Genomic DNA, 15,891 nt, shown 5'->3' on the forward strand with positions numbered 1-15,891 from the left:
TCGCTGTCCGCATCCAACAATCGACTCCGGGTCTACAAGGTCTTGGTTGCCAATTAAGAACCTTTCGGCCCAGTGCCCGTGGTATAAATTAACATGATATGGGTTCTTTTGATACTTCAAATAGTGTTATCGGCGAAGACAAGTTAATAATATATATAAAGCGAAGTCCTTCAAAGGGTCTGTTAGTTATAGTAATTTTAATTAATTTAATAAAATATAATATTCGTATTTATAAAATCGATATTATTAAAAAAATAAATATGATATCGATGTATCGATAATTTTTTGTATACTTAACGTCAAATACAACGTACTGTCAAATGAAGTTTGTTTACATGTCCAGGAGAATGTTTTCATTTTTAATTAGTTTAAAATAATAATAATCATGAGATATACAGTTTGCCAAACTTGCCTTAAGAGCGGTGACGATGTTACTCCAATGTCTGCAAAAGATATAGAACGATACCATCGGCTTTTTAACGAGGTATGGCTTAATATATACGTAAATGCAAGATACTTGTTTATTGCTTGTTTACTGTTTATTCTTTAATGATTTATCTATAAAATATATTACGAAAAGATAATAATTAAATATATTTTGTCGTGTAGATATTAAATCCTTCAATTTACTTTCGAGAGTAAAATGATGCGTTTCAAGTACAGGCTAAGTTAGTCTTGTAATTTGTGCCTGATTTAATTAAAAAGATTAGGGATAACATGTTTGTTTGAATAGTTTTTTTTCTCAAAAGCTTATAAAAACACTAATATACATAATTTAACATATTATTACTATAATGTTTAATTATAAAAGGTTATTTAGTTTAAACGGAAAAAATAAAAATAATTCGAATATTCGTCGATTGTTTTTCAATTTTGAGTATTTAAATTATTAAGTTCACAAGGCTCTTTGTAAATTTATCTTACAGTATATGTTTTGTGTGTGCTGTTAAAGAGAATTTAAATATTACACATACAGATTTATATACAGATTTATTAATGCTTTATATTTTGTAAATAATTTTAAAGATGTGAATGTATAGCACATTTGCTATCTAATAGATATGATATATCTAATATATCTAGAAATCAATAGTTTCAGAAATATGTTAATGATAATAGATAGTCAGAAAATTTACGATAAAAATAACATATTTTTAATGGTCCATTTTTAGGACTTTTGATAATTTTTAAGGACCTTTGTTAGATTAATTTTTTAGGTGCATATTTTATTTTCTTTCCTTCTTCCTACTCATATCACATATTTTCTCATACTCTATGGCTTTCTTATACATTTTCTCTATGCATCTCTTCTATCCTTTGCCATGTTTCACAAAATACTGTTTTCTGTTATAATTAATAGTTTTTTATTATTATTATTATTATTAATACAATTAAATTTAATTATTCATGGTTAATATTTTAAAATCTATTTTCCTAACTCTATATTATATATAATTTATCAATTGCATCCTATGTAGTTCTTACCCAACCCCACAAAAAATAATAATAATAAATCCCTTACTACTTTCCTCAACAAGGACTACTGTACACATTTTATTGCTAGAAGTTATTGACTTGGTGCATTACAATATATAGGGGGATCAGAAAGTAATGCTACTTTCTTAAGTTAAATTCACATGACTACATTTTTAATAAGATTTAATTTCTAACTAACAATATATTCACCTTTGTTATCAAGAACCTTTCGCTCGTCTTGTATAGAAATCAATGCCGGAGTGGTAACAAATCAATCGTTTTTTCTGTAAAATAAGTTTTATTCATTGTGTATTCAGTGTGTTTTATTCATTTTTGCTGATAAGTTTACTATATATTTACCACTTTAAAATTATTACACCTTTTACAAGTCACTTTGTTTATTTTATTAATGATTGAGTCTCTATGATTATTGTATAAATAATTGTTTATTAATATTATCTTGAATTATTATATGTATCTTTGAAAATATACACCATAAGGGTGTTTCCAAGAATCTATTTATCGAAGGATTGGTATGGTAAGGCCTTATACCCCCATCCCTGGTTTGTGTAGTTGCACAGAGGATGAAAAACTAAAGCAATATCTAGTGCTACCCATAGCTTTATAGTGATGAATAACATTATTAAAATAATTTTTCAGACTTTTTATCCTTTTGTTTTGGAATTGCCTGTGGATTAGGCATGTGTTGGCTAAAGATAGCTTATTTACCATCAACTTTACTAATGAAGATGTTATTTATGATTAGACTAGCTGTGCCCCTGACTTCGTCTGGAATTTAACAAAAAAAATATTTCGTTTATTAAATTATTTTATGTTTAAGAATTTTTCTAAAATAAAAGTAGACTAAGTTATTCCTTATTACATCAGCTATCTACCAGTGTAAGTCACATCATTAGTCCAGCCATCACAGAGATTAGCCGGAATAAAAACACATACAGACAAAAAATTTAATAAATGTAATTTTGGTATATATACTGTATATATCAGGGGTGGCCAAGCTCTTTGATAGTGCGAGCTATTTTTAGAAATTTTAAATTTTTTGCAAGCTGCAATTGAATACGCGTTTATATCACGCAAAAGAATGTTTTTTTTATATATTATAATTATTTAAACAAAAGTACAAAATACGTTTATTGAAGTTAGATATATGCACACGTACATGACAGCACTACTAACAATACTTAAGACGCCGGTTAGTTAATTACGATCGGTGTTTGGATTTCGCTAATTCTATGCTGGAATAATAATAATTATTATTCATGCCAGTAACTTTCTTCGATTTCCCAGGAGCTGACATGGGTTATATAAATTTCAGTACTGAAATAATTCAACAATCACTTAAAAGTTCAGTTGTAAAACTAATCCCACGTAATTTTAATGATTGATATCATAGCAATATTTTCAGTAATATATATATATATATATATATTGGGGGGACAGGGACAGGGTCGTTTATTTTCTTTATTGATTTTTTCACGCTTTTTTTTATTGTCTTTCACTTCTTTCGTTCCACAATTTTCTAAGTCTTTCTCCTACGTTCTATTCGCCATACATCCATCCTCAACCACTACATTCTAGGTATTTTTATTTACAATTATCTTTAAATCTCAGTTTTATGCAGCTTTATATATTTATCGCAGTTTTTATCTTTTATTCTACTTATTGCAATATTTTTATTAGCAAATATATAATAAAATATATCCTTTTTCAGGTGACAAAACAAATGGAGATGTATATATGTGTGTTTTGTTCAAGTCTCCTATACAAGTTGGAAAAATTTATTGAGCAATGTCAAAAAGCATATGTATATTTAAATGAAGAAATAAATGTAAGCATTTAAATTACTTTTTAAATGTACCCTCCCAATTAATTTAAGGCTTTACTTTAATCAAATATTTATTTCTAACTTTTCATTCAAAACTTTTAATATTGTAGAATAGGTTTTTGGATGCGATTAGAGAACCTTTCTATGCTCCTAAGGCTTTTTTTCTCCTTAATATTGTTACGTACTGTGAGTTCTGACTCGAAATGAAACACCACTGGTTCACAAGGAATCCTTCATTCACAAATCAGATGGTCACCCTACGTTAACACAAAGTATACTTTCGCTTAGACCAAACTTCGCTTCCAAATCGCTTAAGAAATCACTGTCCAGATAACTTACCAAATAGTCACTTTGTAACACTGAGCGTAGATCTTAATCTTATAACTCGAAAAACAACACTGAACTGTCGACATGGGGAGTACACATATTTATACTACGGAGAAGGTTCTAGTAAGTTCGAGATAGTACTCGGTTAGAATTTCCGAGAAACGTACACAAAAATCTATAAATAACTTCAAGGTCACTCGTGTTTACGGCTCTTCTTGATCCTAGGGTTCAGTGTTTATTGTTTAGAGGGTTCTGTAACTCGTGCTTTGTAACAATATATATAAATATTTATTACAGGAGACAAAACGACCACTATTAAATTATAATAACATATCAATATCACCAATAAAAACCTACTATGTTGGTCCTGAATGTGATCAGGTCTTGGATTTGGACTTGAAGACTGAGGATTCGGTCTTTGACTGTAACGAAGCGTATGTAACAGAAGATGAGGATGAAGTGCCATTGGTTCTCTTCTGTGGAGGAAATGGTGATCACGCTGAGTTAGAAGAAGTGAAAAAGGAAAATCTAGAAGTTAATGTTTGTATCATTCTTTAGTCTTTGTGGTGAATGAAACAGAGCATGGAAATGTATTTCTGTCTGAAAAGGACCAATATTTAGCCACTTCCGCACATGCAGTGGTAGACGTGATGTCACAGATGCCACAGAGTCACTCTGTGTTTGGCACTAATCGGTGTAACATAACTCCTGAGGATGCCCCGTGGTGGGGTGAAACAAGTGTTGAGTAATTTGGCGGTGGCAGTTGTGTGATTCGCATTGTTTGCTGTATACGCATTTATCAGCGGGCTGGCGGGCGGTGCATTTGTTGCACGACTACCACTGCATTTGCGGTGGTGGCTAAATACTGGTCCTTTTCTTACTTAGGATGGACTTCCACAAGGTAACGCCTGATTCCATTAAATATGTATTTCTGTCATTGCAAGTCATAGGCCTGCACCAAAGATATTAATAGAGGGAAATATAAGTATCAGAAAAATTCCAATTCATAGCACAGTATTTATTCCACTTTTAATACTCTTTTAGGCCAACTAGCATAGTTTCCACTAGACAACTTATCACTTCGATGGTTATCGAACGAGTGATCGAGCTCCCGACTGAATAATCAAAACGCTGTTTCAACCCCACCACTCTCAGTCCTTTTACCGGAAGTTGTCACAAAAGAGTGACGTGGTAGAGTAGTGTTGCCATTTAAGAAAAATAAAACTATCTTTTATAAATTTATTACATAAGGGGGACTGGAAAGTAATTTCGCATATTTTGCAGAAAAACCGTTTGATTTGTTACCGCTCCGGCATTGATTTGTATACTAGACGGCATAAGGTTGTTGATAACGAAGGTGAATATATTGTTGAAATAAAACTTGTTAAGAATGTAGTAGTGTGAATTTAACTTAAGAAAACGACATAACTTTTCGGTCCACCTAATAAATAAAATAATCTTCACCTTGATCAGTCCAAGTTCTTCATCAGATTATAGAGATATCGCTGTGATACCTCTTTCTACAATCTTTTATACATACAAGTTTACTATGAATTTATTTCTTGTTATTTTTGATAAGATTGAAGTATTTATTCACCTTACTTAAGTTGTCTTTAGGAATATTTTTTCCAGAGACAGTTGGTTCTAGTAGTAAAAAGCAAAAAATTCAATAGAAACTAGAGTCAAGTTGTTGCATTATGATGGCATCCTTCAACTTAAAGGTATGAGGGTTAAATGCAACATGATCTGAGAAGAGTACAATAGACTACGTTTTTTTGTGGTTTCTTTCACAATAACTTTAATACAGTAGTGGGTGATATCTTCCGCTATATTAGTCTCTGGTACAGGTGATCAGACTATACAGGATGATTGGTTATAGTAAAAGCTTTAAAAGTTTGCATTTCATCATTCACTGTCAGGAGTCAAGTTCTTTTCACCTATTATCAGGTCGAAGGCATTTCATCGAAACTTTTTGACTTAACTTGACGTCAACATATAATTTTTTTTTTAATTTTTTTTTTGAGAAAACTTAAAATCTAGTAACACTATAAAAAGCGACTTATACAACAAGGGTTCATCATAAGTTTCATCGTTTATCTATTGTATGATGATGTTATAAGGATAAGGTGACAATAAACCCCGCTGCAAGACTTAGGACTCTTCCAAAGATATCTATGAGGGGATATAGACCACAATCACCACGCTTTGCAGCCGTGGTGGCGATCGTAGTGTGGTATTAAGGTATGCATGGAGGTATGAGACCATATGGTGCCTGCCTATTGCTACTTCAACTTGCTATCTCAGCAAGTTCGTCTAAGGATCCTTTCATTCCTGATTCGATCTCACAGAGTAGTCCTCTCCATGGCTCCCTGAGCGACTGTGCTTGCACCACGGTTCACTCCTTTCAGTCATCACATGTAACACGGGTTCCATCTTCCCGTCCAAAATTCCTCAGTGATTTTTGGACTGGAAGTTACTTAGTAGTTTCACGAATACTGCCGATTTTTTCTAGAACAGTATTTCCCAACGTTGGGCCCACGACACTGTGAAGTTATTTAATTGCTAAAGGGGCCAATTCGAAAATGAACTCTACACGGGTTTAACCCTTTCGCTTTATATTTTATATACGATTTAATATAAAAGATATATGTGTTACATAGGGGGGCGTAAGAATTTAAAAAAGGCTTTGGTGGGACGTCGCACATATAAGGTGGAAAAATACTATTCTAGAAGTTGGACTTACTTAGTTTGACTGATATCCCAAGATACACGAGTTCAATTAGAATAGAGAACCCTCTATCTTCTCACTCTCTTAGTAAACGATAAAAAGAACCAATGGCTTGTTAAGCGCCTGTGAGCTTGAATTCAACTTATGTATAGATTTATAAAGACTAGATAATCTGTTTTCCAGACAGAGAACGAAATTTCTAAAACACAGAAGAATATGAAGCGAAAAGAAATAATGAAAGGTGGAAAGAAAAAAGGTAAGAAGAAGATCCTTCGCGAGGGATTCACTTCTCGCATGGTGCAAGAGACATCGGAGTATACTGTTATCAAGTTGACCAAGGATCAGGTGAGTGTCCTTTCGTGGTTTTCTTTTTTGTGATTTTCTTTCATCAGAGCTGTACAGAGGCCAAGTTTTCTGACACTAAATAAAACTAACTTTCAATAAAACACACTTTTAATAAAATACACTTTAAAAAAACATTTTCAATAAAACACACTTTCAATAAAACACATTTTCAATAAAACCCATTTTCAATAAACCATACTTTCAATAAGACATACTTTCAATAAAACACACTTTTAATAAAACACACTTTTAATAAAACACGCTTTTATTAAAACACACTTTCAATAAAACACACTTTCAATAAAACACACTTTCAATAAAACACACTTTTAATAAAACACACTTTCAATAAAACACATTTTCAATAAAACATACTTTCAATAAAATACATTTTCCATAAACCATACTTTCAATAAAACACACTTTCAATAAAACACACTTTCAATAAAACACATTTTTAATAAAACACACTTTCAATAAAACACATTTTCAATAAAACACATTTTCAATCAAACACACTTTCAATGAAACACATTTTCAATAAAACATACTTTTAATAAAAGCCTTTTTTAATCGTCTACCTTCAATAATTACTTTTAAACAATCGTCTGTTTCTTCCTTACAGTAATCAATTAACGAGTCAATACAGTAACTATGTATTTCTAAAAACAAATAGTTACTAAAAATAAGATCGACAGACTTAGATTTAAAAATACTTATTCCATGTTAAATAAATTTAAGACTTCAACAGCTGATTTTGAACCTAATACTCTGAAGAGCGATTTCCTTGAAGTTGTACCTCTAGTTGTTATTCTCAGATAGGATATTCAGTAATCTGATATTTAATACAATCATTAACAGTTTACCCGATAAACTAAATATCTAAGAAATATATGTTATATTTATTTTACGTATTTATATATATTAACCCATCTGTTGTACGTTTATAGAAACACTTTATTGTGACTTCAGTGTTAACAATGAATATTAATAAATTAAAAATTAAGAGGGTAGAAATGTATTTTTCAGGTGTTAGAAGAGATGAAAGAGAGGTCCAAAAGCGAGAGGTACCTCCGGGCGCCGTACAAGTGCGACAAGTGTGTTAAGGGATTCAATTTCGAAGATGTACTAGAAAGTCATTTGGAGAAACATTCTCCGGTGAGATATTTTCACCTACATGTATTGTATTCATTAAACTATATATAATATTCATTTACATAATTAATATTCATTTACCGCTACATTATTATGAATTAAATGAATATTAAGATTCACATACTCCCATAACGTGCATTAACATTCATAATACATAAATTGCATTTATGGTATTCATGTTTTCATGTTTCATGTGGTTTTGTATTCAATTGCATTTTTGTTATTAATTTACGTTTTTATTTACTGTAATAATATTCATTTACATTTTTAATATTCATTTACCGCTTTAATATTTGTATTATTTTCTTAATATTCATTTACTCTCATGATGAGCATTAACATTCATATTATATGAATTGCATGTATAATACTGTATTCGTTTGTATTCTTATTATTAATTTACATTCTAAATATTAATTTACATTTTAATATTAATTTACCGCTACAATATTTAATTATACACTTAATATTTATTTACTCCCATAATTTGCATTAACATTTATATTATATGAATTGCATTTATAATACTGTATTCATTTGCATTCTTATTATTAATTTACGGTCTTAATATTAATTTACTAAAATAAATTCATTTACATTCTTAATATTCATTTACCGCTACATTATTTAATTACACCCTTAATATTAATCTACACTCATAATTTGTATTAACATTTATTACATATGAATTGTATTTATAATAAATTGATATTAATTATTTACTAAAATGATATTAATTCACATTTTAAATATTAAGTTACTAAAACAATATTAATTTACATTCTTTATAGGCATTTACTGTTATAATATTAATTTACGCTCTTAATACTAATTTACCAATAAATTAATACAACAAAGAACAATATTAATTTACATTCTTAATATTCATTTACTCTCATAATGTGCAATAACATTCATAATATATGAATTGTATTTATAATAAATTGATATTATTAATTTACTGAAATATTACTAATTCACATTTGTAATATTAATTTAGTGGAACAATATTAATTTACATTCTTAATATTCATTTACTCTCATAATGTGCAATAACATTCATAATATATGAATAACATTTATAATACAGTTTTGATTTGCATTCTTAATATTTAATTACTGTCATAATAATAATTAACGTTTCTTAATATTCCTTTACCTTTATTATATTGATTTATATTCATATAACTTGAACTACTAAATGAAATTGTAAAACAGTCGACAGAGTCATTACTTAAGCTAGATTGAAAATATTTGACCAGCGCCAGGTGTTGCAGTAGACTATATGATAATGTTCTGTCCCTGCAGACTTTTTACTGCTAGAAGTTATTGTACCGTCGCATTCCAATAGATAAAATAAATACATTTAAAAAACTTTTAAGTTAAACGTTTTTTTTGATACCCATATTTTGGTGGTTGTGGAAAAATATGTACCTACTCCGCCATATTGGAACGGCGTCCATCTTGAATTTTAAATTTTGACATAATCATCGTGTTTTACTAGTGTAGCCATTTCATTTGATACCCATATAGAGGGGGTTAAGGAAAAATATGTAATCCGCCATTTTGTATCGGCGGCCATCTTAGATTTATAATGTTATTGATTTTATTATATTGTATTGTCATTTAAATTAAATGTGTGTAACAAATTTCAGATCAATCTGACAACGGGAAGGTGTTTAAATTTCAATTTCTAATTTTGACCCAAATAAACAAATTCCGTACGGGTCGAACTAAATAAAACCGTTTAAAAAGACAATAATTTTTTGTCTATTTTAGTTATTTCCGCAGTATTATATTACGGATTCCTATATGAGGTTGTGAAATCCTTTCTAGGGTAAATTATGGAAGTAATGACAATACGAAGTCTTAAATAAAGTTAAAAAAATTATTGATTGTATTATATTGTATTGTCATCTAAATTAAATGTGTGTACCAAATTTCAGATCAATCTGATAACGGGAAGGTGCTTAAATTTCAATTTCTAATTTTGACCCAAATAAATTCCGTACGGGTCGAACTAAATAAAACCGTTTAATAAGTTAACATATCTTAAAGTGATCACTTTAATTTTTAATCACCTTATATATCTGTGATGAAATTTACGAAGAAATAAGTGTGCGTCTTTCAGAAAAACGGACCATTGAGATGTGAATTATGCAGCCAGTACTGTCCCAGCGCGGTTTCGTTGCGTGGTCACATGAAATCTCACAGCACGCGCTACCGCTGCAAGCTTTGCGGGTATATCAGGCTATCTCGACAGCACGTGCTGGAGCACTACACGATAGCTCATTCTGATGCACCAGCTGCTTACAGGTGCAGCCAGTGCGCGTTCACCACCAAGTAAGTTAAGGTTATTCCCCGTATAATAAATCTAATATATAAAATTCTCGTGTCACGGTGTTCGAACTTGAACTCCTCCGAAACGGCTTGACCGATTTTTACCAAATTTTACATGCGTATTCAGTATGTCTGAGAATCGGCTACTATCTATTTTCCATACCCCTAAGTGATAAGGTAATTTTTTAGACAATTTTTTTGGTTTTTATTTATTTTGATACAGCATACAAAAATACATACAAACCTAAATTTTCACCCCTCTACGATCAACCCTTATCTTACATTTGTTAATTAAAAACTTTAATTTTTTTTGCAAAACAACGTTTGCGGGATCAGCTAGTGTTGCTATAAAATTAAAATGTGTCGATTTTTTTATATACCAACAGATGTCTCTAGTTATCAAGATTTTAATTATCTAATTATGAAAATTATGAGACGAGATACTTTAATTAAAACGCACGCACACTATATATACTGTACCCGGCGATAAATATTGCACATCGACCTTTGGAAAGAGACAATCGGCTAATTTCGGCTTGGTAGAGCACTATCTCTGTCCCACACTACGTATGTGACGTTTTGTAAGTTGTTGTATTTCCTGCGACAGAGATAACGCTTTACGAAGCCGAATTTAGCCGATTGTCCCTTTCCAAATGTCGATGTGGAATATTTATGGCCGGGTACTGTATATATATATCTAATATATAAAATTCTCGTGTCACGGTGTTCGAACTTGAACTCCTCCGAAACGGCTTGACCGATTTTTACCAAATTTTACATGCGTATTCAGTATGTCTGAGAATCGGCTACTATCTATTTTCCATACCCCTAAGTGATAAGGTAATTTTTTAGACAATTTTTTTGGTTTTTATTTATTTTGATACAGCATACAAAAATACATACAAACCTAAATTTTCACCCCTCTACGATCAACCCTTATCTTACATTTGTTAATTAAAAACTTTAATTTTTTTTGCAAAACAACGTTTGCGGGATCAGCTAGTGTTGCTATAAAATTAAAATGTGTCGATTTTTTTATATACCAACAGATGTCTCTAGTTATCAAGATTTTAATTATCTAATTATGAAAATTATGAGACGAGATACTTTAATTAAAACGCACGCACACTATATATACTGTACCCGGCGATAAATATTGCACATCGACCTTTGGAAAGAGACAATCGGCTAATTTCGGCTTGGTAGAGCACTATCTCTGTCCCACACTACGTATGTGACGTTTTGTAAGTTGTTGTATTTCCTGCGACAGAGATAACGCTTTACGAAGCCGAATTTAGCCGATTGTCCCTTTCCAAATGTCGATGTGGAATATTTATGTCCGGGTACTGTATATATATATCTAATATATAAAATTCTCGTGTCACGGTGTTCGAACTTGAACTCCTCCGAAACGGCTTGACCGATTTTTACCAAATTTTACATGCGTGTTCAGTATGTCTGAGAATCGGCTACTATCTATTTTCCATACCCCTAAGTGATAAGGGTCGTCCACCCCTAAATTTTATTTTTAATTTTTTTAGACAATTTTTTTGGTTTTTATTTTATTATGATACAGCATACAAAAATACATACAAACCTAAATTTTCACCCCTCTACGATCAACCCTTATCTGACATTTGTTAATTAAAAACTTTATTTTTTTTTGCAAAACAACGTTTGCGGGATCAGCTAGTGTTGCTATAAAATTAAAATGTGTCGATTTTTTTATATACCAACAGATGTCACTAGTTACCAAGATTTTAATAATTTAATTATGGAAATTATGAGACGAGATACTTTAATTAAAACGCACGCACACTATATATACAGTATCCGGCGATAAATATTCCACATCGACATTTGGAAAGAGACAATCGGCTAATTTCGGCTTTGTAGAGCACTATCTCTTTCCCACACTACCTATGTGACGTTTTGTCAGTTGTTGTATTTCGTGCGACAGAGATAACGGCGTGTGTGTATATATATATATATATATATATATATATATATATATATATATATATATATATATAAATATATATATTCAATGGAAATTTGTCAGTCGATTGGAAAGAAAATGTTTTCTTATTTCCAGTAAACGCACCGTGATGCAGCGTCACGTGCGCGCCCACGCACGCACAGAGCCCCACGCGTGCGACAAGTGCGGAAAATTGTATAAAAGCCTTGATTCACTTCGCGTTCACACCATGTAAGTATACTTTATACTTTACTTCCACATATACACCAATACCTTGTAATAATTTTAATAGTTATTCAAATAGTTAAAGTGACAATCACAATTCTAAATAAATATATTAATTTTGAATATAAATATTCCTGGTGTAATAATATTGCTATATACAAAGCCGCCATATGTGAAAGTTCCCGCGGACGTCGTCACAACGCTTAACCTTTTGTTCGTCTCGCCCACTCGTCTCGCTCACTCGCACGGCGTGCACGATACGCGCTCTCGCTTGCTCTTGGCAGGGAGCCAAGACGCAGCACGTGCGCCCGCGGCCGTTGGAGTTCTAGAGAGTCGGATTTGAGCCATGGTTCGATGCGCAACCGCGCGTAGGCGAATTATTCATTTTCCGCGCACAAATTGTTTTAATAATTAAATAAACGTTTTTCCACATCACACTGGTTTATTGTTAGTTTTTTTTACAGATTAAATGTCTGTCAAAGGCCCTTTTTCAATAACTTTAAAGTTGTTTATACCTATTTACAATTAGCTTGTATAGTGATCACTTTAGAAAATGTTACATTAATTTATTATTTCCATTGTAATGCGATAGGCTAATTATTTCTGACAGTACAGTCTGTAACGACAGATAATTATTGTATACACCAATACCTCGCTTTGCGTCGTTCCGTTTTGCGTTTTTTTCGAAGTTGCGTCGCTGCTTAATTAGTACTAATTTTTACTGTGCGTCGTTAGATTTTCGAGGTTGCGTTGTTTTGGGTTCGAGTCTTTAATTTTTTTTTCTAAAAGATGGCAACACTATGGTTTCTGATTGCGTCGCGCCATGCTATCAAAACTCGGGGATTCCCTTTCTAACTAAAAATCTAAGCAATTTGAATACAATTTTATTTTCACTTTGTTTTGCTAATTTTAGAGTTCAATTTCAATTACGGAGTGTGTTGTAATGTAGTGTGTTGTGCTTTTTTTAAAACAGAATAATAAATTTATACAAATTTCTTCCTGTTCGAGTCTTCAATTTGTTTTAATTTATTTTTTCTTAAAGATGGCAACACTTTTAGTTCTAATTGCGCAATGCCATCAAAACTCGGGGATTCCCTTTCTAACTAAAAATCAAAGCAATTTGAATACAGTTTTATTTTCACTTTGTTTTGCTAATTTTAAGAGTTCAGTTTCAATTACGTAGTGTGTTGTAATGTAGTATGTTGTGCTTTTTGTAAAAAAAAATTATAAATTTATATAAATTTTTACTTGTTGTTTCTGGTTACAAAAAAGATAAATAATATTCCAATTTATTTATTGGCAAAGTTATTATTGTTTTTTAAATGTTTACTTTGTTCAAATTTCTTTTTAAAAATTAGTATTTTCGTGACCCTGGAACCTTCGATCTTTACATGGTTTGCTATAGAAAAACTTAATTCACTTTGCGGCTTTTCAATTTGCGTCGTGTTTATTTGGAACGTAACCATGACGCAAAGTGAGGTATTGGTGTATATACAACACTATATACAAGATATATATAAGAAGAGGTGACTATATATCTTTGTGACCGGTATAAGCATTATAAGACGTCCATTTACAAGGTACAGGTGACCTTGTCGAGGTCACCGAAAAACCCTGGACGTGGCACCAACTGGTCTTATAATTGTATTGAGTGGTCCATGCCCAGTGGACATTCCATTACGATATATGTATAAAATAGATACGTCTTATAATTTCTTAAATAATGTTATTAAGTCAAAACGACCGGTAAAAATTGCACATCGACCTTTGGAAAGAAACAGTCGGCTAATTTTGGCTTCGTAGAGCGCTATCTCTGTCGCACGAAGTACAAACAGTCCGATATCTATTAGGAGCTGTTACAACAAGTATCATTTGCTTCTTTTGATAGTTATTTTTTTGGTTTTAAGTTGGCCTATATATATATATATATATATATATATATATATATATATATATATATATATATGTGTGTGTGTACAGAGATAACGCTCTACGAAGCCGAAATTAGCCGATTGTCTCTTTCCGAAGGTCGATATACTAGCTGAATCCGCAAACGTTGTTTTTCCATGTGATTTATTTCTAGGAAATGTAAAATAAATAAATAAAATAAAGGTTGATCGTAGAGGGATGAAACTTCAGGGTTGTATAAATTTTCATATGCTGTATCATAAAAAATAAAACAAAAAATTTGTCTAAAAATTAAAAAAATGTAAAGGGGTGGACCACCCTTAACATTTAGGGGAATTAAAAATAGATGTTGTCCGATTCTCCGCCCTGGCGAATGTGCGCGCTGAGATTCACGAAAATCGGTCAAGCCGTTTCGGACGAGTTCAATCACGCACACCATGACACGAAAATTTTATATATTAGATAGAGATATAATTCCACTTTATATAATGATTGTAAATAAGTGTAGAATCTTTAGATTCTCTCACAAATGACTTATTCATTCACTAATTTTAAGTTTTTACATCTATTATCAATCACCCTGTATATATAAGTTCTTCACAATAATACAGGAGGCACGACAACATAAAGCGGTTCCAGTGCGAGCAATGCAGCCTGAGCTTCGTGTATCCGACTCTGCTGCACAAACATGTGCGTTCTGTTCATACGCACAGAGACTGTTATTGCGTGGAATGCGACATCAAGTTTAAATCTATGGTAAGATTTGTGATTTAATTATTTGATCACCTATAACGCATGGGCGCCAAAGTTCAGCAGGATCGGTTTTGCGCTGATGACTTACCGCGACATTGGATATATCGTCTACCTAGTGGAACCTGAATCTAGGTGTCCAGAACGGAAGAGTGAGATTGATAATATTGTGGAATGAAAGAGTACAAAGACAGATCATGTGGTGAATGAAAGATAAGAATGATAGAGAGTGAAAAACAACCCTGATCTTCCGAAAGATAGGGGTGGAAGAGGTCCCCAATAGCGGGGACCCCAAAAAAAAAACTAGGCGGCAACGCCGCGTTTACCAGCTCGTGGTGGTGAAACCTTTCGGTCCCAATGGCTGTCTGTTACACAAGCTGTATATATATATATCTCAAAAGTACGCGATTGTATGTTAAGAAAAATAATATTAATAATGTGTTGATTTTTATTCATTATTTTTTTATAAAGCTATTATTTAATATATATTCAGCGAGCCAGTTACCCTTCCATCAAAAGGGGGGGGGGGGGGGGCAGATAAAGTTCTGTCTTTATATAACATCAGAATTTCTTCTGTTACCTTCGATTGTATTTCGTATCTAGTGTCGCAGTATGTAGTATTTATATATAATATTATATTACTTCATATAAGTACATGTTTTTTACAAGTTTTGTTTTAATCTAATGCGTTGGTAAGAAACTATAGCAGAGACACAGCCGAGCGGATTAGGTTGAATGGCAGTAGGCAGATCATAAAGCGAATATATCAGATGGCTGGTGAAATCTTAAGGTTCTGGAATGGAGACCACGAAT

At 31.8% G+C, this 15,891-nt stretch overlaps 1 protein-coding gene across 1 annotated transcript; it reads left to right on the plus strand.

Moving 5' to 3' along the window:
- Positions 1–349: 349 nt before the first annotated feature.
- On the plus strand, positions 350–15,256 carry LOC137927241 (zinc finger protein 2-like). Its single transcript, XM_068771019.1, has 9 exons — positions 350–484; positions 3,209–3,325; positions 3,947–4,189; positions 6,561–6,722; positions 7,752–7,880; positions 10,009–10,220; positions 12,313–12,426; positions 14,940–15,084; positions 15,137–15,256. Exons 1-9 carry the CDS (start codon positions 386–388, stop codon positions 15,254–15,256), a joined length of 1,341 nt encoding a protein of 446 aa, XP_068627120.1. The 5' UTR covers positions 350–385.
- Positions 15,257–15,891: the final 635 nt, after the last annotated feature.

The sequence above is a fragment of the Battus philenor genome, unplaced genomic scaffold (genome assembly GCF_028537555.1).
Source record: "Battus philenor isolate CCGP_79_NKW_IND1 unplaced genomic scaffold, ilBatPhil1.0.hap1 SCAF_30, whole genome shotgun sequence".
Classification (NCBI taxonomy): Eukaryota; Metazoa; Arthropoda; class Insecta; order Lepidoptera; family Papilionidae; genus Battus; species Battus philenor.

Coding starts and splice junctions, on each gene's coding strand:
- LOC137927241 (XM_068771019.1), top strand. CDS start 386: ATGAGATATACAGTTTGCCAAACTTGCCTTAAGAGCGGTGACGATGTT. Junction 485..3,208: donor ACCATCGGCTTTTTAACGAG/GTATGGCTTAAT, acceptor ATCCTTTTTCAG/GTGACAAAACAAATGGAGAT. Junction 12,427..14,939: donor TCACTTCGCGTTCACACCAT/GTAAGTATACTT, acceptor ACAATAATACAG/GAGGCACGACAACATAAAGC.